The sequence below is a fragment of the Scomber scombrus genome, chromosome 10, assembly GCF_963691925.1.
Source record: "Scomber scombrus chromosome 10, fScoSco1.1, whole genome shotgun sequence".
Taxonomy (NCBI): domain Eukaryota; kingdom Metazoa; phylum Chordata; class Actinopteri; order Scombriformes; family Scombridae; genus Scomber; species Scomber scombrus.
Genome location: NC_084979.1, coordinates 22,908,087 through 22,933,807, shown reverse-complemented (window position 1 = coordinate 22,933,807; position 25,721 = coordinate 22,908,087). Strand labels below are relative to the sequence as shown.

General features: G+C 39.9%; 1 protein-coding gene across 1 annotated transcript in view; it reads left to right on the top strand.

Annotated features, from left to right (window-relative positions):
* The first annotated feature begins 272 nt into the window (after window positions 1–272).
* scube3 (signal peptide, CUB domain, EGF-like 3) overlaps window positions 273–25,721 on the top strand; it is a 56,674-nt gene continuing 31,225 nt past the window's right edge. The window contains exons 1-3 of the mRNA XM_062427960.1: window positions 273–304; window positions 2,948–3,073; window positions 15,788–15,922. Of these exons, the coding sequence (XP_062283944.1) occupies window positions 15,841–15,922 (82 nt within the window). The 5' untranslated portion in view covers window positions 273–304; window positions 2,948–3,073; window positions 15,788–15,840. The remainder of the gene's footprint in view (window positions 305–2,947; window positions 3,074–15,787; window positions 15,923–25,721) is intronic.

Sequence of the window (25,721 nt, the reverse complement as noted above, 5' to 3'; positions counted from 1 at the left end):
ACTGTTTTTTTTGTGCGTCTTTGTATTTGATGTTTTACTTGGAGCGGTCAAAATCAATTACATGAAGTTTGACATTCACAAAAGTGTGTTATTTGTGGTATAAATGTGAAACCATCATCAAGAGTGTTTTAGTTTCATCAACTAACCGCCCCCTTCCTCCCTCCCTTTTCCCTTTCTCTAGATGTGGACGAGTGTGCAGAGGCTCTTGACAACTGCAGCATCGATGCCATCTGCCAGAACACCCTGAAGTCATACAAATGTATCTGCAAGTCAGGCTATAAAGGGGATGGCAAACAGTGTGAAGGTAAAAGTTTCACTAGATGAATGTCCTCATTTTCACCTGTGGTTTGAAGGCACAAACTTCTGTTCCTGTCTGTGGGAGCAGGAGGGCAGGTTTGTTACAGTAAATTGAAGGAAAGGCCACATCTCTCATGTTGATTTGTCTTATCTCTCTTAGCGTAAGCCCCGGGGCCAGTGACAGCCTTGATAAGAACTTCTGTCTCACTCAACATAACTCATTAGCTTTAAGACTCTCCTGAAGAGGGAGGAGAGACGAGAGAGAGAGAGAGCGGTGAACAGAGGAAGGAGGAAAGCCAGGTGCAGAGTGCTCCTTTGTGACAAGATGAAATGAAGCAGTAAATTTCCTACACATGTTAGAGGAGAGAATTAAGATAGTGGCTGAAACGGCAGTCAGCAGCCCTGCCAAGCAGTCAGGGATATTTCCACAGCCAGAGGCCTTGTAGACTGTCAGACACAAGTCTGTTTTTCTTGCCTTTTTCAGTGTGCCCAAAGCCTCTGGATCATTATATCCCACAATTTTTATTAGTGTTATTACAAAACCATACTTCACAATGTCATTTTTTTTCCTTACTATTATTATTCTTTCATTTACTTGACCGAGTGTTTTTCATGGCCTCCTGCCTGTAGGTCATAAAAGTTTGCTTTATTGAATCTATTGTAAAATATGTGCCAGGTTGGGTTTCCATTGAACTGAAGGCTAGCTGATGGTTCCTCAAGGCTGATATACTTGTAAAGAAAAATTCTAAAGCAACATTCATAAAATCAAAAAAGAAAGAAAGAAAAAAACAAAACATGGCTGAGATCTGAGCAGTGTGTATTTGGATGGCCGTCATGCACAAACATTTGTGCTACACCAGGCTTGCACCTATTTGTTGAAATAAGCATGAAGACATAAGCATAAAGACCATGTAAAAGGAAAGCCATAAATGTGCAGAGTTCACATGCTGATTGACTGAATCCTAATTATGGCTTCAACAGTTCCAACATATTTTGCAAATTACATTTCAATTTAATTCTGCCATATGGCTTTTCATAGTGACTTTATGTTTTTAAAACATTTGCTTTATCTTTTTGTGCTTAACAAATAAATAATAATAAGAGGTTGTTTTTTACCTTCTGCTTTGTTGTCTTCTTAAAAAAAAAAGATTGATGTTCAACTCAAACAATTTAGATTAAGGGACAGTGAAAACAGCAGGGACAATGACAATGATGAATGAGGTGCAGGCCCTTATTGTTCTATACTTGGCAACGTCTGTTATATTGTATTTTATTATTTATTAGTATGTTGTCAATAAACCAAAAAAAACCTCAACCATAAAGTGTATATCTGCTTGTATAAAAAACAAATTCACATCTTTTAGATATGAAGGGACAACACTTGAATTGACTTGGAGGATGTGACAAGCATTGAATCAAAACTAATTCAAAGCTATTGGAGAAAAAACACTTTTGTGTTAACATGTTGTGGGCGTTTCAGGTTTAGAGAGCAGCAGGGAAGTGATGGGTGATTGTGTGCTGTGATCGGGGAATGACAGAAATGTGTAGGAAGTGGAAAAGCATGGAGCAGGAGAGTGTCTCTTTGTTTCAGTCCCATCCCTTTGCTGTCAAATCAAATTAAGCCCTGAGTGAGGCAGCCTCAAAGAGGAGGTGAACGACCAGGATCATCTGCCCTAAATGGGCCAGTAAGTGCTGTGTGGATGCACAGTGTTCTTGGTCCACCTTGTCTGGGTCTCCTCAGTACAGGGCCCCTAATCCATCATCGTAACCATAACACACAACTCCACTCAGACTGTCATACCAATCCGCAATCTCTTTTTATACTCCTCTCTCTGCAGTCTCATTTATATGTCTTCGGTTTTAGCTAGCACTGATGAACTTTAGGTTTAGTTGATTTCTCACTCTAATAGTCAATATTATTCTTTTATTAAATATCAGTTACCATTCAGTCTGTAATATCAATAATGTGAGTACTAATTTATGGAGATTCCTCTATGATGACATCTATACACATAAGAATACAACTGTGTAATATTCCTACTTTATGGTATGCCTTTAATTGTAAAAATGATACCTGACTTTTCTGCACATACAGTACCAGTGAAAAGTTTCCCATACACTTGAATGATACATTGTTTTCAAACTTTTGACGGGTACTGTATAACTAGCTGCAAGTATCACCACTGGCTGACTTCATTCTCTGGGTCATGGTAGAAGGTTTCCTGTGATGGAAAAAATACTGTTTCAGAAACTTTCACATCCTGCCAATAGTACAATTCCAAGGGGAAAAAGCAGCATCTTGGCATGAAAGTAGAGTTTAGGATATTAAATATGGCTTCAAAATCTTGGCTATTAGTAACAGGCTTTAAAAATTAAATCATGTCAGTGAGGCCCTGGCATGTACCCAAGTTACATCAGAAACAGGTGAACCAACTAATTACCACAGCTGTTTTCCCCTTCCTGTTTGCCTCATAAGCGCTCTTATGAAAGTCAAGATGAAACAAAACAGATCTTTCAATTCCCTGAAATTGTGCGTTATAGCCTATTTTTAGTATGTGAAGGCTGCTGCTACATACGGTGAACCAGATCTTGATTATATTGAGTAATTGAAGTGTCCGCTCTCAAATCCTTGTGTATCTTCTCTCTGCAGATGTGGATGAGTGTGCAACTGAATACAATGGTGGCTGTGTCCACGAGTGCATCAACATCCCAGGAAATTACAGGTGCACATGCTATGATGGCTTCCGCTTGGCACACGATGGGCACAACTGTCTAGGTGAGTGTGTGTGCTAAACTGTTTTTCCAGACTTTCAGTGCCTAACTTGTCATTTTCTTCATTATGCAGGAAAATGTTATATAAAGGGCTTTTTGTCAGGAGAACATATACATTAACCTTCATGTGTCAGATTTCATTCTCAGTCTAATGTAACCCATGCGGTTGCATAAATTCTTCACTCTGCATGTCTAATTTCACATAATGGATGCTAATTTATGTTATGGTGCTGTATTATGTATTATTAGACTACTCGTTTCACATAGCAGGTAGCCTGCAAATGTGTTTTCACAAGGAAGGGAAAAAGGGTGTTTATATATATGTGTGTGTGTGTGTGTATATATATATATACATATATATCTATATATATATATACATATATATGTGTGTGTGTGTGTGTATACATTTTACAGAAAAAAATCAGTCTTGACATGGTCTTAAAGCATCAAACTTCCCACTCTACTTTCTAGCAAATCAATCAGAAATACCAAATTAAATAGATTCGATAACCCAAACAAAGTAACTCACAGATAGATTTAAAGCATTCCCCATTCAAAAAAAAAAAAAATCCTAATTACAGACCTAACTTTACTAACCCAATCAATCAAAAAGAACAGCCTCTTCAAAAATACAGTAATCTCTACAACAGCCTGGTTAAAGTCAAAATCACTAAAATCATCCTGTAAGTACAATCTAATTTGGCACAACCTTGACTTCCTGTCTGGCAACGCTCATATTCACTTTCCCACATGACAACACAAAGGAATCACTCACTTTCATCTCCTTTTTTGAAAAAAACCTGATTCATTCTTCAACTTTCAACACACTAATCCATAAGTATAGAGTTAGGGAGACATCTGCTCTTTCAGCACCAACAACTTAAATCCATTATTAAATCAAAGATTAACATAACCAACAACCCACTCAACCCCTCGAGACTAGCTGAAGAAATCATGAAGATCACAGACTCCAAAAAAAAGAAGATCTTTAAACTCTATAAACTTCTATCCAGCTCAGATAACTCTATAAAAATCCCAACTCCTTAAAGGGAAAATGACCTGGCTATCCCTCCCAACCCCAACTTCTGGACACAAATCTGTAAAAATACCTTCTCTATGACGAGTTACTGTATAAAACTATTCATAGAACTCGCATCACTCAGCAAAAAATGTTGACTGAATTGACACAGACACGTCACACTGCAGTTAAGGTAGCACTGACGATTACTCTCACTCAACCTGGACATGTCAACCAGTTCACTCTTTTCGGATAGTTGCCACAAATAAAAACTATTTATTTGGTTGCCAAATCGCACGATTTCCATCTAGAAAAATAGTTCTGCTGAGCTGGAAATCGAAGCAATCGTTACACATCAACCACTGGACCAACCTCCTCATAGCAATGATTACAATCAAAGGTAGTGTATCATTAACTCCATATTGATCTAGTTGCTAGTGTTATCACCGCAGTGGTGACAATGATGCAATAATGATAATAATATGCCAATGGATTTTTATTAATTAATACATTTTTATTTACTTATTTCTTCCTCGCCTTGTTTTTCCTCTCATGATTGATTGTTCATTTTCTCTTTCACTGTATTGTCACTATTTATCTTCCTTTTTTTGTCTAGAATCTGATTAAATTGATGATAATTGGTAACCATAAGTAATACATACTAATGCAAATATATGGTAATGCTGATAATAGTGGTTGTGCAGCCAACTCCAAAGTAATGCATCTCAAACAATACGGCATAGAATGATGATGCTGATATATTATTATTATTATTGTTATTATTGCTGTTATAATAACTATCACACATGTTACTATTGTCTATTATGGACACTGATATTGTTGGGATGAAGATGATGATGGGCTTATCATTATTATTAAACAATATCTTAATATTACTTAATTTTGATGATCATGATGTTGATCAGTATTGCTATTATATTAGATTGATACTGATAGTACAAAATTAGTTATAATAATATAATAATATGATGATTACTATTATGCTTACAAGTGATTTCACTAATTATGTCCAATAGTAAGATGATGATGAATTTTATACAGATGATATTATTATTATTATTATTATTATTATTATTATTATTATTATTATTATTATTATTATTATTATTATTATTATTATTATTATCATTAACAAAAGCCCATTTATTTAAGTATTTGTTTCCACATTCTTTTCTTTCTTTTTTATTTATTTATTTATTCATTTATTTATTTATTATTTACTCGCAAATGTATTTACCACTTGGTTTGCATTATTTATTGTCTTCTATCATGTTTCATTTTCTAAAACCAAAAGATATCTCTGCATGACAGGACCATCTTGTACCTGGCTCAGGAGGCTCAGGGGCCCGAGGGTCTTGACTAGTTTAGATGGTCTCTTCTTCTCCCTCACTCACACATGTATTAAGCCAACATTTTTGGAATTGATTCACTTTTCTTTTGGTTCGTGTTGCTGTTTTGTTTGGGTTATTGTCTGGTTCTGTTGCTTCTCCTGCACAAAATAAAATAAAGCAAAAATAATGGGGGTGAATTTATGAAGAGCTTGACCCTGAGCTGGGAGCTCTGAGTGAGCTGTTAGCCGAAAGTACTTTCCCATGGTTTAATATTTCACCAGTGTGCCATTCATATCAGCCTCACAGAGAACGTATTACACTTAAAAGGTTATGAAATGAAGGAGAAAAAAACCCTCCTGCTCTTCCTGCTGTTGGGAGCTGCTAAACATAGACATCATCCACCCATGCCCCCACCCCTTTTTTTTCTGTCTTTCTATCTTGCCTACTCTCCTGAATCCAGCCAACTCACATTCCTTTGTTTTGTTTTAAAACCCCCAAGTCAAACCCTGCTGCTCTTCAGAAATCATCTCCCTCTCGGTTACAAGCTCAGCGTGATGCAGACTGGGCTTGCCCTGGTCGTTGCTGTGAGTTTGTTGTAGAGGAAAGTAACCCGCGACTTGCTACAGAAGATCTCGCGTTGAGGTGAAGTGATGACAGAAAAACCTTATCAGCACTTAACAATGATTCACTGTGAAAGGGCCTTTACATGCGGGCACACAAGACAACACACTCATATCAATCCCACATTCACTTGATGAACTGCATGTAATGCTGGGATTACAGTACACTGGAATGGAAAACACACATCTTTAGATCGATCGACCTGTTCTAACTTGACAATGCCCTCAGTGTCTCAAGTTGAGACTCCCCCCCCCCCCCCCCCCCCCCCCCCCCCCCCCCTCTCTCTCTCTCTCTCTCTCCCTTGTTTTTTTTTTGCACATAAACTTATCTACAGTGTAAAGCAGGGCTATTTTCCAAGCCATTTAGCAGCAGCGTTCAGTAGTGCGTGGATCATTTGCTGTGTTGCGGATCAGCTCCCGCCTTGCATGCAGGTGTGTAATTGCAATATATGGTTGTGTGGCTGCTGCTGTTGCATCAAACAGAGCTGCATCCATCGATCTCTTTGATATAATTTGTCATCTTGAAACACGCACAATCAAACACTGAGGGAGCTTCAAGTTTTTTTTTCTTCTTCTGCCATGTTTTATGTTTCCCGCAAATGACCTGCATGCAAAAGGGCAGAGACTTAACAGGAAGGCTTTGGATTCTGTCTCAGAAATTCTTTTTTTAAACCTGTGAAGATAGATCTAATTAATTATTAAATAGGCGCATGTTTTTTAACTGCAGCATAGCAAACATGGCATGAAGACACACTGAATGGTATACACACGTGGACAAAATTGTTGGTACCCCTCTGTTAATGAAAGAAAAACCCACAATGGTCACTGAAATAACTTGAAACTGACAAAAGTAATAATAAATAAAAATTTACTGAAAATTAACCAATGAAAATCAGACATTGCTTTTGAATTGTGATTGAACAGAATAATTTTAAAAAACAAACTAATTAAACAGGCCTGGACAAAAATGATGGTACCCTTTACTTAGTATTTTGTTGTACAACCTTTTGAGGCAATCACTGCAATCAAACGATTTCTGTAACTGTCAATGAGACTTCTGCACATGTCAACAGGTATTTAGGCCCACTCCTCATGAGCAAACTGATCCATTCTCAGGTTTGAATGGTGCCTTCTCCAGACGGCATGTTTCAGCTCCTTCCACAGATGTGGGACCGAGGATTTAGATCCGGGCTCATTGAAGGCCACTTCAGAATAGTCCAATGTCTTGCTCTTAGCCATTCTTGGGTGTTTTTAGCTGTGTGTTTTGGGTCATTATCCTGTTGGAAGACCCATGACCTGCGACTGAGACCAAGCTTTCTGACACTAGGCAGCACATTTCCCTCCAGAATGCCTTGATAGTCTTGAGATTTCATTGTACCCTTCACAGATTCAAGACACCCTGTGCCAGATGCAGCAAAGCAGCCCCAGAACATAACCGAGCCTCCTCCATGTTTCAAAGTAGGGACAGTGTTCTTTTCTTGGTATGCTTCATTTTTGCGTCTGTGAACATAGAGCTGATGTGCCTTGCCAAAAAGCTCCAGTTTTGTCTCATCTGTCCAAAGGACATTCTCCCAGAAGCTTTGTGGCTTGTCAATATGCATTGTGGCAAATTCCAGTCTCGCTTTTTTATGATTTGGTTTCAACGGTGGTGTCCTCCTTGGTCGTCTCCCATGAAGTCCACTTTGGCTCAAACAATGATGGATGGTGCGATCTGACACTGATGTACCTTGACCTTGGAGTTCACCTTTAATTTCTTTGGAGGTTGTTCTGGGCTCTTTGGTTACCATTCGTATTATCCGTCTCTTCAATTTGTCATCAATTTTCCTCCTAAGGCCACGTCCAGGGAGGTTGGCTATAGTCCTGTGGACCTTACATTTCTGAATAATATCTGCAACTGTAGTCACAGGAACATCAAGCTGCTTGGAGATGTTCTTTACCTTTAACATGCATGTCTATAATTTTTATTTCCAATCTCCTGAGACAACTCTGTCCTTCGCTTTCTGTGGTCCATGTTCAGTGTGGTACACACCATGTCACCAAACAGCACAGTGACTACTTGAAACCCTTTAAATAGGCAGACTGACTGATTACAAGTTTGAAGACACCTGTAATGCTAATTAGAGGGCACACCTTAGTTTAACATTTCCCTATGGTCAAATTATTTTCAATCTTTTCTAGGGGTACCATCATTTTTGTCCAGGCCTGTTTAATTAGTTTGTTTTTTTAAATTATTCTGTTGAACCACAATTCAAAAGCAATGTCTGATTTTCCTTGGTTAATTTTCAGTAAATTTTATTTATTATTACTTTTGTCAGTTTCAAGTTATTTCAGTGACCATTGTGGGTTTTTCTTTCATTAACAGAGGGGTACCAACAATTTTGTCCACGTGTGTATATGTAGCTGTCATGTACAAATCCAACTCTTGCCTTGAGACATGAAAGGACTCTAAAGACTTCTTCTTCTAGAGAATTTAACTCACTCTAATGCCCCTGCTCTGCTCTGCTAAGGGAATAATCCTCAGCACAAACACAAGAGAGGAAAGGAAGAGGTATAGCCTAGGTTTCATGTTAAGGCCCCAGCTTCCTCTTCCAGGTTTAAGCTCCTTTTTGGCCCCTGAGAAAAGATTAGTCTCCTTGGCCCTGGAGTGGAGAGCCTAAGCAGCTGGTTCCCAGACGAGGTCAGACCCTCAGAGCCCATATAGACCAGATGTGCCCGGGGCTACAGAAGAAGAGACATTCACTTGATCCTCAAAAGTTCACATTGAGTTTAGAGTCTGATATCCTGAAGGTGCTTCTCATTGGATTTACCCCATGTTGTTCTTTGACAAAGTTCCAGCAATTTTGTATTATTTCTTCTGCTTTTCATGGTTTCAGCAGAGTAGAAACTCGCAGTTATATCCATAACTTCTGCTTTTAGCCCCCTAAGGCTTTGTTCCTGTCTTTAGGCACGGGTCTGTGCGACTGTCAGGTCAGGGACATGAGTTTGGCCAGAGCACACGCATCCCTGCCGATGTATTCTTTGTTTGCTCACCGCCGCACGTGCCACACGACTCCTTGTAATTGGATGTGTTGGCAGCATAATGACATTGGGCGGTGGCAGAAGGCGGCGGAGCATGAAGCAGAACGCTGCCTCATGCGCCTCACAGGGGACGCTCTGGTTTCTGAGGTCTCTCTCCTGTCTGCCCTAAACCCCACAAAGATGTCAGGAAGTCAGCTAAGTGGAAGCAATGCAATATCACAGCACGCTGCTCCTGTCTGTGTGGAGTGAGATGTCACTCACTGTATAATTTACCTCACAGGGAGCTATTGTACCCACTCAAAACTCACAGTGAAGAGAGGTAGTGAGGCATATAAGAACCTGATTACATCTTTTAGAACTGTCACGACTATTATGTTGCGGAGGTGAGGGAGGGGTGGTAGTTAATCACCACACCTCTTTCATGGCGAGGCTGTAAAGGATTTTTAGAGTCTTAGGAAAAACAGAGGAATCAATGTCAATTTAATCTAAAACACACATCCTCTTTACAATGAAAACCAGATGCAGGAAAGCTATTAGTTCCCCGCTGTAGCACCACCGTCCCCACATTTATGACCTACGTGTTTTGGTTGAGGTCCTTCAGAAACCTAAATATCCTCTTATCATCGCTAGTTCGTTAAACTCTCTCAAGTAGCTTAATATCATAAACATCTGCACAAATACTCCCTTTCCGCATAACCACAAATCACAACATTTCACTTCTATCTGGAACTAAATGACAAAAATAAAGATATTTCTTTTGTTCCCATAAAAATGGTAATGCCACAATCTAATGCAGCCGTGAGCGTGACTCACTGGGAGAAACAAAGACTTGAAATAGACATTACAGATGTTCAACAGAGCGCCACCATGATGAAAAAAGAAGAAGCTTTTGTCAGTTTAGTGTTACTTATATCCATCATTCTCTGCTCCGTCATGTCAGGACATTTTGCTTCATGTTGCCAGAGAACTGATTTGGAGCTCCACACACACAGCTTAACAGACCGTGTTCCTTTGATTTCTATTGACCAACACTGATTTGATTTATATTGATTCAGGAAAGCTCAATTCCCTTTGCAATCTATAGGGAAATGAATGCCCTTTTACTTTAACCTTCCCCAAAGACTTTACATGATCTATAACACAAAAGCAATGTCATTACAGCTTTGAAATGTGGTTTTGAAGAACAGCTTTGAAGAAGAAAGGAAGAAAAGGTCATGTTGGTTAACGCTGTTTAGTGTTTTGCTAATGGCTGTAATTTTATAATGAAATTGTTTTGTTTTGCCAATTGCATTGCAAATGTCCTTCAGAATCTTTGATAGAAAGGATTTACCTGTCATCTACCACAAAGTCTCTGAGTTGTTGACTGGCTGAGTCTGTGTTTCAGTCTGTGTCTTGTATTCCTCAGGGATCGTGTTGCAAGGTTGGCTAATCAAACAGGAGGTTTCAGGGCTGATGTATTATTGACCAGGTTCTGATGGGAAAAAGTAGTCATCAAAGAGTGTTACGTTGATTTGCTCCGCAGCCTTTGCTTTGCTCTTAAACGTATTCCCTTTAAGTGCATTGGCTTCTCTTCCAAAGCAGTGATGATAACTTCTGCACCTCTTCACCTTTGGAGAAAACATTTGATTCTAGCCAGGATGAGGTGCCTTTACCACCTTTTTAAAGATAGTTTCACACTTTTTTAAGGCAGTCTTAAAACAAAAGGCAGGTTTCCATAGGAACATTGAAATAGATTTTGCATGCTGTTATTGTTCCTTCACATCATACTGAACAATAGAGGTGTCCCTCCAGATGCATTTACAATGTAAGTGATGGGGGACAAAATCCACAGTCCCCATTTTGAGCAAAAATATATATTTAAACATTTATCTGAAGATAATATGAGGCTTCAGTCTTCAGAGTTAGACAAATAAAGTGGACATCTCACACAGTTTGTCTTTTTAGTAAAGAATTCCTTCTTTGTGTCATGATATGTGTATTTTTGAACTGCAGTGAAAGGATGGTTAAAAAAAAAATTGGCACTAAAACACAGTAACATAAACATTGAATTGATATGACTGAACTGGACGGCTGAAGCCTCATATTATCTTCAAATAAACATTGTAATACTTTTTTTTTTTTTTTTTACACAAGTACAGCTGCGGATTCTGTTCTTCATCACTTACATTGAAAGTACGCCATGAAGGGATCTCTTCAGGAGGAGTGATTACAACAAAACAAACAAAAAAAAACAAACAAAAACGTGTCAAAGTTCATTTTTGTGAGTTTGAGTATTGTTGGAACAGACTTGATAAATTGTGAACCCATCCTTTAACTCCTGAATATATAGGATTGAGTTGGGGCAATAATGATCTGGTTAACCCCTCTCCCATCATACCCAGAGGGGTTCAGGAAAGTACAGACACTGCTGGGGCTTAGCACTAACCCTCCTCACTTCCCTGCTGCAGATGCAAATACCCCACTCTCTCCCCAGTGAGCAGTCACTTTGCTTTTGTTGTGACATGCATGGATCAGGTTTCCACAGTTCAGAGGAGAGGAGCTGGAGTGATGAGTTAAAGGACAGATTTGAGATTGGTGCATTAGCTGGCTCCTGAAGACTACATCAACACACTCTCTCTGTCTTCTCTCAGGATTGTTCAGTCCCATCCACCATGAAATGAACAATTCCAGCTGAGCCCACTGGCGATGGGGCTTTAAGGGAAACTCAAGCCTGAGATTGGGATTAGGGATGTAAGAATCAAGCAGACTGGGAGCCATCAGACATCAATGTAAGGCCTCTTGTCTCCTTGGTATAATGCTGTCCACCCAAACACTTATCCTGGGGTTTTGTTTTTAAAATACTTCCAGACTTGTTTTGAAGGAACAGAGAAATACCATTTTGCATGATCGTAGCTCATAGTTTTTCATTTAGGAAAGAACTCAGCAAGACATTGGACATGGAATCGAAGTCTGTGCTTATTTACCAAAACGGTTACCTTGGAGATGGGCCCAAAGTCGAAAAAGTCTGAGTTCAATCAAAGCTGTATTAGTTTTGTTTATGTAATAGCATAAAAAAATCAAGCCTCACTGCTGATTTAAGAATGAAATGGTACAGTAAACAGAGATTTTATTCATGTTTGCTTAGCAGATGTGAATCAGTTAGCTTTATTAGACACAGTGGGCCAGGCAGATAGGAAGCGCTGGGGCTAATAAATTGTTCAATGCTAAACTGTACTGTAAGTATCTTAATACATCAACCTCCAGTTTGCAATAGTCAGACATATTTCTATGATTTAAGAGAGTGTGTATTTTGTAGATGAAAGATCGGGACTTCCTGCAACATATCAATTTGTACAACCTCAGTTGACATGTGTAAGACTAAAGCTGAATGTTGTTAACTCAAAGTCTGTATCACCGTCCTTCATCTCAGTTGTCCTCTCAGACTGGGTTCAAACCTGGTGCTGTGGTCACTGTTCAGTCAAGTGGGTGAAGAAATGTGCTATGTCATTGAACTCGAAGCTACAGAGAAAAAAAAAGATCCTTTAATGCTGTTTAAAATAAGGAAGGATCTTGTTATAATTGGAGCTCTCTGTATAAGTGCCACTCCTTCCTCACTGATGCTCAGTGAAGCCAAACTGGTGCCTGTTCATCTGCACATGGCTCCGATTTGCTGCCTTATTAAAGAGTGTTTGCCTCCTCAACTCCTGTAAATGAAATGCCCAAAGAGGTCAGTGTCCGTCCACTCACCTCCTTGTCTCTGGTCTGTCTAGACCGCAGAGACAGTTCTCTCTGTTCCAGACAGAAGCCAAGCAGTGGGATGGATGCATGGACAGCTTTGATGACAGACAGCACTAGTTTTTCACTCACTCCCCCTGCAGAAAAATTCTGGGTCAGTAATAAATGCCCCCTAAGTCGCTGAACCTTTAAAAAAATAGGAGAGCGAATGAGTTTAGCATTTCTCCAAAATAAGGGTTCAGGAGTTTCTGTAAGGCAACCGCCATGTTTACATGGCTCTAAAGCTCTGCGCAAGGCCAAATGTTATATATACAGTCAAGGCTATCTGAGAAACCAGCGGACATGGCCTCCGCAAACACAACCAATCTCTTAATCTCTCTCCATTTGAACCTTCCTTTTCCTTTCGTCTCTCCGAGTAAAGCAGTGATAGAGCAGAGACATTTTTCAGAAGTGAAGCAGCTCTTTTAACTTGATTAAGACATTTTTTTCCATCCTCTCAAGAGAATTAAAAAAAAATGTTTTAAGTCTAAATAACATGAGCACTTCTCCTGGCCATGCCAGAACCCCTTTCCGCTTGGAAATATTTGCTTTGGACGCCAGCCTTGCCCAGCACACAACACAGGCAATTATGGGAGCTATTTAAACAGGAGAGATCTACTGACAGACGACGCCTCATTTGGAGGGATGAAGGTATCAGGAAATGAAACCTTCATTGATGCGCTGAGGGTATGGAAAGACAATTCCCCCAGGCCCTTTGAGGCTTGTTGCATATCTTGTAGGGATTTTGTGCATGCATTGAGGACTGTTGTATTTGTGTAGCCTTAACATGTTTGAATTGTTGGGGTTTGTGTGTGTGAAAGAGAAAGAAAGAGAGAGACTTTTATGCATGTGTTAGAATGTTTTCCCCTATGAGTTGTGGAGATGGTGTTTTTTGTGCCTGCTAACAGTTTATCTGCAAAGGTGCAGCTGTAGGTTGCTGGCAGCTCTTCTCTCTGTTGCTGCCACTTTGATGATGGAGAGATGAGACCGTGAGGTCAACAGCAAGACAGCCACACAGTTGAATGAAAGCCTGCCGAACTATTTTTTTAAGTTGTCCTCCTTTTACCCTGACTTAAAGTCTAAATGTTAACTTTGCGCTGGTTCACCTGCAGAGTGATGTTTTTCCCATCAACCTCAACTGACATGACAAGTTGTTTTTAGAGGAAAGAGACAGTTTTGCTGATGGAATGTGAGAATGGGACAGCAGACTTAGAAAGCCGGTCATGACTGTTACCTGCCACTGACCTACTTTCTGTCTAGTCAGGTGCCACTTTGTGCACTGTATGTGTGTGTTTATACACATGTCTCTGCATTTCTGTGTGGAAAAAGAAGGGGACAGAGTGAAGTGTAATTTCTAACTCTGCCGGGCTGAGAATTCCCCAGAAAGGAAACTTAATCTAGAGGCCTTCTCAGACTGGACAAATAGACAGTAAATTAGTTTCGCATGACGGTTTATTAAAAAAAAAGCCTTGTGTATACAGCAGATTATTGATGCATTGAGCAGAGGGATGGATAAGGTTCCAGTGTGGTCGGGGGGAAGAGCGAATATGGAGTGTCACCTCCAGAGCCACAGTGCAGTCACGCACAGGGGAGGCTGGGGCCACAAAGCGCTGCAGCCGCCAGACATATAAAAGCAGCAAAAATGACATAAGATCTTTCATTTGGGAAATAAACAAATATGGTAAAAGATTTATAGATGTTTCTCTGCTGTTCATTTATTCCTTTTGTGGAGTCTCAGAATAACATGGGGGAAAAAATGTTGTGCCATTTGGACAGAGCAGCTGGAAGTGCGTAATTCATTATCAGTGGAAATGAAGTCAGCAACTCTCATTTGTGGTCAGTTTTCCTTTCTCGCCCTGAGGCAGAGAGAGGCCTCAGGCGACACCTTTGTAAATGCTCTGCCTTTGTGTGCACTTGAGGTGGATTCACATGGTTGCTAGTTACCCTCCTGCCCCCCCTCCCACCCCCTACATCTCATACTCTCTCCCCTTTCCATCTCTACTTTTCCTCTCCCTCCCCCACTTCTCATCCTCCCCACCTCCTTCCTCTCTCTCTTTCTCCCTGCATTCCTCCCGTCATGGGGCTGACAGACACTCGTCATCAGCAGGTACTCTGGCCCAGGTGGATCAGGTTTCCCACTTGCCAGGGGATTGTGCTGCATGTGCATTTTTATGGCTTAGCGCTGCACAGTCGGAGGTTTTCAGTGCGACTCTGGTGTGCTGCCATGTCAGATAACCATTAAGACAGACACAGCCTCCACAGACGGCAGACAAACTCCTCTGGCTTTTCATAATGTCCAAAGACATTTTTTATGTGCCTTGTGTTTTCCTTTTGTATGACATTTGCACTCAAACAGCACTAACTTTGGTGATTCCTTAACTTTCCATCGAGCACCATCAGCAGGTCTATTTCTACTTGTCATTCTTTGCTTTATGACCGAATTACCTGCAAAACTAATAACATTCTCATCGCAGCCGTACTTTGTGTTTATGCTCATGAGAAAATGTTAGCATGCTAACACGCTAAAGTAAGAGGGGAGGTAAACATCAGCATCATAGCAGTGGCATGTAAGCATTTAGCTCAAAGAACTACTGCGGCTAAGCACAGCCTAGAGCTGCTGGCATGGCTGTAGACTCTTATTCGTGTTATAAATTACAGTGTCGTATCATAAAAATCAATACATCCATTTAAAATGTTTTAAAACTAAAAAAAACATTGGTTCAGAACAGCCTAAAAAGAATATTTTTTTCTCTGCTGAATATCTACTAACTATAAGTAATTATCTAAATGTATATTGTATCATCCTTGCTATTTCTGTGTGATTCTGATTAACAGTTAATTGCCATTTACTGGGTTACAATTTGATCCCTGACAACTTTCTGACAAACAGTAATCTGTGTTATTCTGTCTTGAAGTGATTTTTATTAATTATGATTTACTTGCCTGTCTCCCGGCAGATGTGGATGAATGCTCTGAAGGCAACGGTGGATGCCAACAGATTTGTGTCAACATGATGGGCAGCTATGAATGTCGCTGCAGAGAAGGTTTCCTCCTGAGTGACAACCAGCACACCTGTATCCAAAGGCCTAAAGGTTATTCACAGGCACAAACACACACACACGCACACAAACACGTTGTTCAGAGATTGTTGTGCATTTGACTTCAGACTGGATAGTTTGTGGTAATAGCTCATTATGTTACATAATATTTGGATGATGATGATGCAGTTCATTCTTAATGTAACATGCAAATGCTGAGCTACTTTTGAAAAATATGACAACTAAACAGATTTAAACTGAGAATGGGATTGGTACATAAGAGGCCTAAATGAAAGCTGAGCAAAGGTAAGTATCTGCAGTCTGAGGGTAGAAAAAAAAAAGAACAGAGGATAAATCTCTTTTTGTTTTCCTCTCCCACCCTTTTAAATTGAACCAATCTATTGCTTGGCAGCATTTTAGGGTATTGGTGGTATAAGAGTGGTCTGCGGGGTACTGTGAGCAGAGAAAACAATTAAAGGTGTAGCCTGGGGCAGATACACCTCTTGTTTATAGAGCATTCCTGTGGGATGGAGACAGGGAAGGTACAGAGCCAACCTAGGCTTACCACTCACACACAGGAGCACTGAATAGATACATTCATAATGTCATAGCTGTATTCAAAATAAAGTGAGCTGTCAGGAAAATATCTCTGCTTAGCAAACGGTGTTATAGAAACAACATTGCAGTGATTGTAGTGTGTAACAGATAGTCAAAAATGTTAAAATCACAAATATATATTTTATGTGATAAATATCCATTCCTCAGCTTTACCAGATTTTTTGCTGAAAGTTTTTTTTTTTTTAATAAACAAACTGTAGGCTACCAAATGTTGCATGTATCTCTAAATCAACAGAAGGTAAGTGTTGCATTTTTGGTTCTGTTGCAGCATTGGTATGATGGTATCCAAATGTTATAAAGATTATCTAATGAAATAAACTGTGCTGGTTTGAGTTTCATTTGGACAGTTGTAATTTTTTCTGGTTTCAGCTTTTCCATTGTTTGTGCCAAAGATATTCTGATGAAAGTGTAAAAAACAAAATTTACTCAACTTAGTCAGCATAATTTGAATTTGATTTTGTTGATGGAGATTTAAATGATAATGATGGCAGCACTTCAGCTAATGTGTACATTTTTCATTTTTCCAAAAGAGGATAAAAATCATTTATGGACATATTTATGGCAAACTAAACTTCAGGCATTTTCTGGGTGTTCCTCATAGCAGCGGTTGACTGACAGCTGAGAGCCAGTGTTGCTAGGAGACACACTGTCAACTTCCATAGTGAACTACTGACTGGAGCACGTTATTATCAAGGCATTTTTTCCCTGTTTTTAACAAGCCCATAGCTATTAACTATATCTTAACATTAAACATCCAAGTTAGGCTGCCTAGCGAACACTAAAGGTTTCATTCACGTCATCATCACCATCAGCATCATTGATCATCCTACTGAGTTATTGACATTCGACGTTTTTCACACTCAGATCAGCACTTATTAAAGGAGGAGGGGCAAATTAGTGTTAGCTGAACTCTCTATGTGGTGATACCAAGACTGTCAAAACCATTTCTGTGACCTCCGTACTTCATGACACAGAGTAACCTACAGAGTAACACAATAAGGGACTGTTCAGATCATAGATGGGACTAATGCAAGCATGGATGTCTCACATCAGCCAAAGTCTGTTGTTCAGTGTAATTAAAAGGAAATATAATGGATATAATGACATTTTGTTAATGCACAGTATTTTAAACTCTTATACAACTAACTTAGTTATCATACAGCCTTCCTGAGTTGTCAGATGACATGAACACTAAGAATTCCTTAACATGGGAATCTCCTTGAGCCTTTCCATCTATTTGACATGGTGTTAATACAACATAAGCATCGCCTAACAATGTCAACCCCTCAGCTGGTTAACTGTCTTTGTGGCTGTTGGAATTGGTGTGATATTAGCACTCGGCCACACAGATGTTCAGTGTCTGCTGGAACTAAACAATCATGTCCCTGTAGAGTGTTAATGCAGGGCTTACTATCACTGCATAATAATACATAAATAAAACATTTCTTCTTTTTAGTCAGTAAAATTTTGACCAAATAAGTGCACAAGTCAAAACAAACACCACTGATTTCTAAGCAAAGATAAATTTGGTTTCAGTTCAACTTTAAAAGCAGACACTGTTGGAGACGTGTTCCATTGGAATTTTGATTCCAAAATATAAATGTTTTAATTTTCTTCCTGGAGCTTTTCTGTACTGTGGTGTCACAATGCCTCTGTCCTGTCCTTTGTTGGATTTCTTTTCACAGCTCTGAAAAGCACCATTAGAGAAAATGAACAGCTAGTATCACTATCGCAAAACACATCTATCCAAGGATTAGTTATCTAGCTATCTACAGACTGCTCAGCACTGCTACAGTTCGGGCTGAAAGTGTAAATATTCTCAAAATTGTATTGATCAATCTCATTGCACCTGGTCAAAGGTGTTTACTGATGTGTATAAATAGAAAATAAAAAGAGTAATGTGTCTGACAAGAAAATTAGTCCAACTTTATGGGCGACCGTGTATAAGGGGGGTTTACCCAGCATAGCCTTGTACACACAATATACCAATGAAGTTGTCTATGTAGACTTAGAGATGACCGGCAGTATCAGAATCAGAGTAGAGCTATGTGTTACACAGAATTTAAAAGGTGGAGTGAAGAGGTAGCATCCATGTATAAACAGCATCACCATAGACATAAACATGTTCAAGCTTTTTCACAAGATTTTCAATGTGTACTTTGAAATAAAAAGTTTGTCATCCAACCAGACCACTTCTAAATACCTCTAAGATGATACTTTTTCAGTTGAGTCCCGATTAAAAGTGAAGAGATTTGTGTTGAATGAGGATTGGGAACGAGCACAGGAAAAAGTCATGAATTTGGTTTTCTTTGTATTAAGAACTAACTTCAGCTCATGTTGTGAGACTTGAAGCTGTTGAAATGCTAGCTGAAGCTCATTAATGGCTTGGCTCAGAAAAAGGGGCTACTGAGTATGCAACTGTGCTGTCTGCGTAAAGGCGCAATTTAGTACAAGTCCTTCCCAATGTTGTTAATAAATAGAGAAAATAAAACAGGACCCAAATTGAACCTTGGAGGACACCGTTGGACAAATCTAAAAAGTCTGATTTAAGAACATCTGTAAAAACACATTGTGTGCATTCTGTGAGATAATTCCTGAACCACTTTATAGTTGTTAGCAATGGTTCATTGTCTGCAGAGTCAAATACTTTTGACAGGTCAACAAATTAAAGCAGCACAATGCCGGTTTTTGTCCAGGGTTCTGACCGTTTCATTTAATATCAGTATATTTGCTTTAACAGTGCTGAGCCGTGCTTTAAAACCTGACTGTAAATCTGTTAGAATGCCATGATCTGCCAAAAACTGCTTCAGTTACCAGTTTGAGCTTCCAACATTTTAGCAAGAATAAAGAGCTTGGAAATTGGGCGAAAATTGTTAAGATCTGAAGGATCTCCACCCTTTAATAAGGGAAGCACATACGCTGCCTTCAATAATTTTGGGATCGAATTTGTCTGTAGACTGCAATTAAAGATGTGTGCTGTAGGCTTAGCAATAATTTCAGCTGCAGCCTTTAATGGCAAGGGCTCTAGGTTGTCTGGTCCTGGAGACTTTTTTGGATCAATAGCTTTAAGAGCTGAAGTGCTGGAGTCAGAGCAATGAGAGCTTGATTTAGACTCATTGAAAATACAGCCAGCTGATACAAAGTGTTTATTAAGGAGCCCAACTGTATCATTTTTGTTCTTAATTTCAACTTAACTTGTGCTGGGAGTCATTAGATGTTCCTAAGTCCCCCCTGGATGGTGAACCGAGGATCTTGGAAGTCTGGTTTATGAGATCAGTCTGGCCTAGTGAACTGTCAATGTTTACATTTCATAAACACAGTGTTATTTGAGTGGAGTAAAAAAGCTGGATCATGTGTTTCAAAACAGTACTACAATATCAGTGCTGTCAGGAGCAGAGCGTAAGAACTCAGTCTCCCCGGTCTCTCTTTCACTTCCTTTTCCTTTTTTTTCTTTCTTTCTTGATAAATGCCCTCAGTTCCTGTTACATTAATCTTCCATTTTCATATTAATTTAGAATTTATTGCTTCCAGATGAGGCCCATTGTATCAAGAGATTAAAGCTGCCATAAATCTACAAACTTCCTTCAGTCACCAGATAGCTGTCCTGCCATTGTTTCATTATTTTTGAAAGAGTAACAGACAGAACAACTACTCATCTGCTTATTATTACTGCTCTTATTACGACAGTGTGTGTCGAAGGGAAAATGGAAAGTGGTGAGGAAGTGGTTGCGGCAAGTTATTGGACAATAACCTTGTAGAATTGTTGCAAATATCACAAACCTTGCATGCTGAAAAATTATTAGTGGCTCATGAAAAAAATCATTTAGGAAAATTAAAACTGATCTAATCTCCCTGCCAAACCTGTTTAAATGCATCCCTCCATCCATTCTGCTAGGCTTCCTCGTATATAGCAAAGCCTGGGGTGCAGTTTGCTCATGAGCTTTATTGTTCTCATTAAAAAGACATCAGTTTTCTATTTCTTTCATTAATGGGTCAGGTGTTCCTTTGGCAAGTTCTACGAGTCTTTCAGGGGACAGTGGAGAGTTGGTCACTGCAGTGCCTGGCGCTACCAGTCTATTTCCCCTGCTGGTAGCGAGCCCTTGTTAGCAGTGAGCGTGTGCCAATTAGGCAGCAGGGGTCTGCCAGCCTCTCAACTAATGACAAGGCTGCTGCTGGCCTGTCTCTTATTAGACCTGCCCCTGCCCCCCTGAACAGGAATAACTCCGGCCAAATGAAGGCTCCATCGTCTAGCTGGCCAAAATGTAACAGTTCATTTATTCTCTCCAAACATTTCTCCCAGTAAAGAAATAAAGTCTTTGAAAGGCCAGCCAAGGTGCTTAGTGGTTGATAGGAATGCCATTTAGGTCAAGAAGGGTTCCACTGTTTTGCATTTGATTTATTGTCTCTTTTATATAGGAAGATAACAGGAAAACTACAACACATGTATTATATGTGCGTGAGACAGGATCCAGCACATTGGAATTCGGGAATTTCAGACTCCGTCAAGCCACACATCCATAATTTTAGTCCTGTACATTTCTAAATATCCGGTAGGGCAATTACATAAAGTGTGCACTGATGGGTTGTTACATAAGTCGCATATAGTAGCTGATGCAATCAATGCTTTTGTCCTCAGCTCCAAAAAAATAACACAAAATATGATTCATATGATTTGACATTCAAATGATCAGCTCTGCGGAATTCATTGAGAGTCAGTGCAGCAGGATGAATAAGTTGAACTAGCAGAATTTAAAGGAGAGATGTAACTTTTAACAAGAAGTTCAGAACTCTGCGTCAAACTTCCTGTCACTCTGCCAATCAATAAGGCAGATGTGTGGCTGGCATTGTGCAGAAAGCCTAGAAATAGCAGAGAGCCATCTGAAAAGTTCACACCAGCCAGGTGATTACATGACAAAGTATCTGAAGCTAGTTTGATTACACCCATGATCCCTGAGGCTTCACTGTCACATTTCACTGGCAGAAATCTTTGAAAATAAGCCACTGAACTCAAGTCTTGAAAGTGCACAAACAGAACAGTGCTTAAACAGATGAATTATCAGCAAGCAAGGTTTGCAGTAAAGAAGGATGTCTATCATGCAAAATAAATCCTTTTATTTGAAATGATTACAATATAATGTGTTTCATTTAGGGCTGTCAATCAATTAAAAAAGATTCACTAATTAATAGCACTATTTTCTGTTATAAATCGTGATCAGTTACTTGTTTTCTTCTTAATATTGAAATAATTATAGATATTAAAACATAAAGTCATTAAATAATTTAACACCAAGGAAGTACAGTCAAGTATTGTTTAAAGGCATCTTTTTTTATTTTGAGTGCAGATTCACTCATGTGAACTACAGATTTCCAAAAAAAACCCATCAAAGCCAATGACTGCCAGGTTGAAAGACATATCTCATATATGCACTAACAGAAATGAAAACAAAACCCAGGCCTTTAAAGTGCCCAGTGAATTTCAAAACCATCAAGGCCAAGGCCAATTAAAATGAGATATCAGCTTAGAGGGCAATAATGTATTTTATGCACTAATATAAATGATAATTAACATCAATAAATGTGTTGGATGTTCAAGTGCCAGTTGTATTTCATGGTCCACAATAGTCCACGCAAATATAAAAACAGAACAAGGAAAGATTCAGATTCACACTTCAAATACAGAGAGAGAGAGAGAGAGTTCAAAGGAACACCTTTTCCCTCGTCAAAATTTAGCCTAACTTGGGAATTATTGAGCTGTCATGACACGGTTGTTACCAATGGATAGGTCGTGTACTTTTATATGATACCTATAACTTCACTCTATCTTTAAAATTGAGCCTGCCTTAGTCTTTGAAAGACAATTTTTAGCATGTTACATATTTCAAGTTTCATTTGATGTTCAGATTTTAGTTGCCAAGTAACATTTTAAATGTATCAGTCACCTGACTGTGGATGTAAACAGTGCTATATTTCTGTACAGTAAGCCTTATCCTTCCAGGAAATGTTTACTTTGTCAATGAAAACCACTTCCTGTGTTTACAACTTTCATTATCTTCCCAAGGGGGTTGTTACCCCTTGTGCAGCTAATCTATTTCTCTCTCTCTCTCTCTCTCTCTCTCTCTCTCTCTCTCTCTCTCTCTCTCTCTCTCTCTCTCTCTCTCTCTCTCTCTCTCTCTCTCTCTCTCTCTCTCTCTCTCTCTCTCTCTCTCTCTCTCTCTCTCTCTCTCTTTCCCAAACTCAAATATGGACATGATGGATATAAGTGCATGCATGTACAAAGCTCAATAATTTTCAGTTTAATCCTGCTCGAGGCCCATTCAGACATGTTTTGTTATGACATTTAGATGCAGACCGTGGCATGTCGGCTTCAGGATATGTATTTTCTGTGCTGGCCAGAACTGCAACAGTGCAAGGAATTTTCCAATAAATGCGATCATAATAAATCCATAATAAATGGTCGCATCATATTCTCAGTTAGTTTTGCTTTCCAGCCATGAAATTCTTTCTGTATGAAATCAGGCACAGGGTCATTGAATCATTGAACCCTGTTTTATTGTTGTTTTTTTTTTCTTATCACAAATGGATGAAATAACCTACTTTCTTCCTACAATGTGATATCCATTCAGCAGGCTGTTGTACATTTTAATTTCATGAAGTAATGCGCTGCTTTAGGGCCAGTTTCCATCATTCTGGTGATGCAATGTTTAGCGTTTAACATTGCAAAGTTGAATATGCAACTATTTTTATTCGTGATAGGAAAGTCTATGGGCTTTTATGCATGTTCGTGTGAAAAAGGAGCCCTCTGTCAGTGTTGCGTGGTTGTCCCACTGTGCAGAAACTGACATGGTTCTTACATGTGTCCCCTGTTGGTTCTCAGCAGGCCTCCTTGCCTGTCTGTGCATTGGCCACAGAACTGTTTTTACAAGTGCAAAAGTCACTGCTCCATTGCTCTGCAGCCCAACCGTATAACCAGGCTCTTTTCCTATTCTAGGGAATTGGAGCGAAGGGAACGCCTCGTGCTCCCATTGCAGCCTCTCCCGTCAGTACTGCAGCAAAGAAAAAGGCATACAGGATAATTTTTCTGTCCCTCTTGCATCTGTCCTCCTCTTTTTCTCCTCCTGTAATCTTTCCTTTTTGTCCAGACTTTCACAGGCCCCATGTCCCCACCTCCTCCACCTCCCCCACCCCCACCCTTGAACAAATATACATCAGTGGCTTGGGCTTTTGCAAATGTTGGCTGCCTTGCCACTGAATTCTCCGTACCTCATTTGAGTCGGGCATCCCTTACGCTCGTGGGTTTCTTGAAGGCCATCACTAAGCTGGCCAGCCCAGCATGCTGCTGTGGACTGCCTGTGCGCCAGTGGGGTTTTTCCACTAACACTTGGCTGTCATGGCTATAACCAGAGAGCCAGACTGAGCTATGTGGAGACAGATGCCTTCTTCAGCTGCCTCTGCCTTTGATTTTGGGAAGAATGTGGCTCTGTAATAACATACTGTATCTCACATATCTCTTGTGTCTCTCCATTAAAGAGAGCTAGCATCCTTTTGTGTGTTGGGAATGCAAAGGGGTCTGAATGTGCTCTGCTGTGTTAGTCTGTGACCTGTTCTGTTGGGAGGATGCCTGGCTCCTTTGGGAATGCACAGTGAGGTGACCTTGATAGAATGTGAGGAGTGAAGGGGAGAGTGGCGCATCCCCAGCAGGTGCTGCACAACTGTCTGTGACACAGATGGGCAGGCACACACAAATCTGTGTGTGAGATGCATACATTATGCAAATACACCTGTATGTCAATGCATACGCATACATTAATGCAAGCATGCATAAACGCACGCGCATACCGTCTCCACAATATGTGTCTGAGCTTAACTTATTAGTGTATTTTGCCAATTCAGGTGCCAGAACTCAGTTGCTTACACCAGGGTGCTCAATAGCCTGCACTGTGAAGCCTAGCTGTTGTAAAGGAGAGCAGCGCTGCAACGCTTAGGTGTACAAAACAGGGCAGAGTTAAGAAAGGATCTGCATTTGATCATGTTTATTTTAGCTTATACTAATTGATTAAAATATGCCTGGATCGGCCTTGATATCAATCCTTAGGATCAGCTTGGGACATTGCTACAGAAAAGTGTGCTTGGCTTGTTTTGGAACACAGCATATGATAACTCTATATGCTTTGTTGCAGTCTCATGAGCATGATATCATCATAAAAGTTGTACATTAAGCACTTTGGCAGTGATATGTATCCATCCAGAATGCTCTCAGCTGTCTTTTCCATTCTCGGTTAGTTTATGTTTTCAGCGGCTCCATGCTGAAAAGGGGAGTGAAATGAGCAGCCTCAACAAGGCCTTAGGGAGCCGGAGAAAATCTGCGCTCCCACAGCAGACCAAACAGTAGTACTTGGATGAATACTCTCTGCTCTCTATGAACAGAGTTGGTGGGGATGAGTTACTTCCTTGACCGGCTGGCTGCCCCATTGCTCTGTCTGACCATCTGCGTCGCAGCTCAGCCCAACCCAATCCGGTTCAGCTCCTTTCCCATTCTCCTTTCCATGCACTGACATTTTTATCCTCCTATTAAAACTTTTAAGGGCCCATTATCTAAGAGGAAAGAATGTTGCTTTAATAGTGTGGTGGCTCCATGCGTAGGCCCCTTCTTTTCAGTTTGTAACCAACCAGCACTAGCTAGCTACTTAATGTTCTCCAGCCAATGTCGAGCAAAGAGGGGACTGTCTCCCCTTTGAGACGTATGACAGCAACTCAGCACGGACCATGAGCCCTCTTTTCACTGCCCCAAGCACTCAGAGCAGACTATAAACCCTTGGCATGCCTTCCACTACTTCAGCCCCATTGTTTCAGTCTCTCCGCTACATGGTTCTCAGGTTTAAGAGAGCTTGCAGTGCCGTGGTGAAGAACTTGTGGCCTCCTTGGATCTTTTGTTCTGGGATCACATGAGTCGACATCTTAGCTGCAGGACCCATGTTAACTTTTCTTCTTTTGCACAGTTCCTCATGTCATGTTAAGACTCATACTCTGGCGTTTTAAGTTTACTGTTGTTTATTTTCTTGGTAGGCTTTAGCTTAGAAGGAAAGTCAGAGCCTGCACTGTAGCTCCTGTTCATAACATGTAATCCAGCAGAATCCCTTTTTTCACAATAGAGATGATGTACGATATCAGAAAATAAGTTTTCAGTAGATTTTTACAATATGTTAATGTGTTCTCTGGTTCAAGGAGAGCAGGAGAA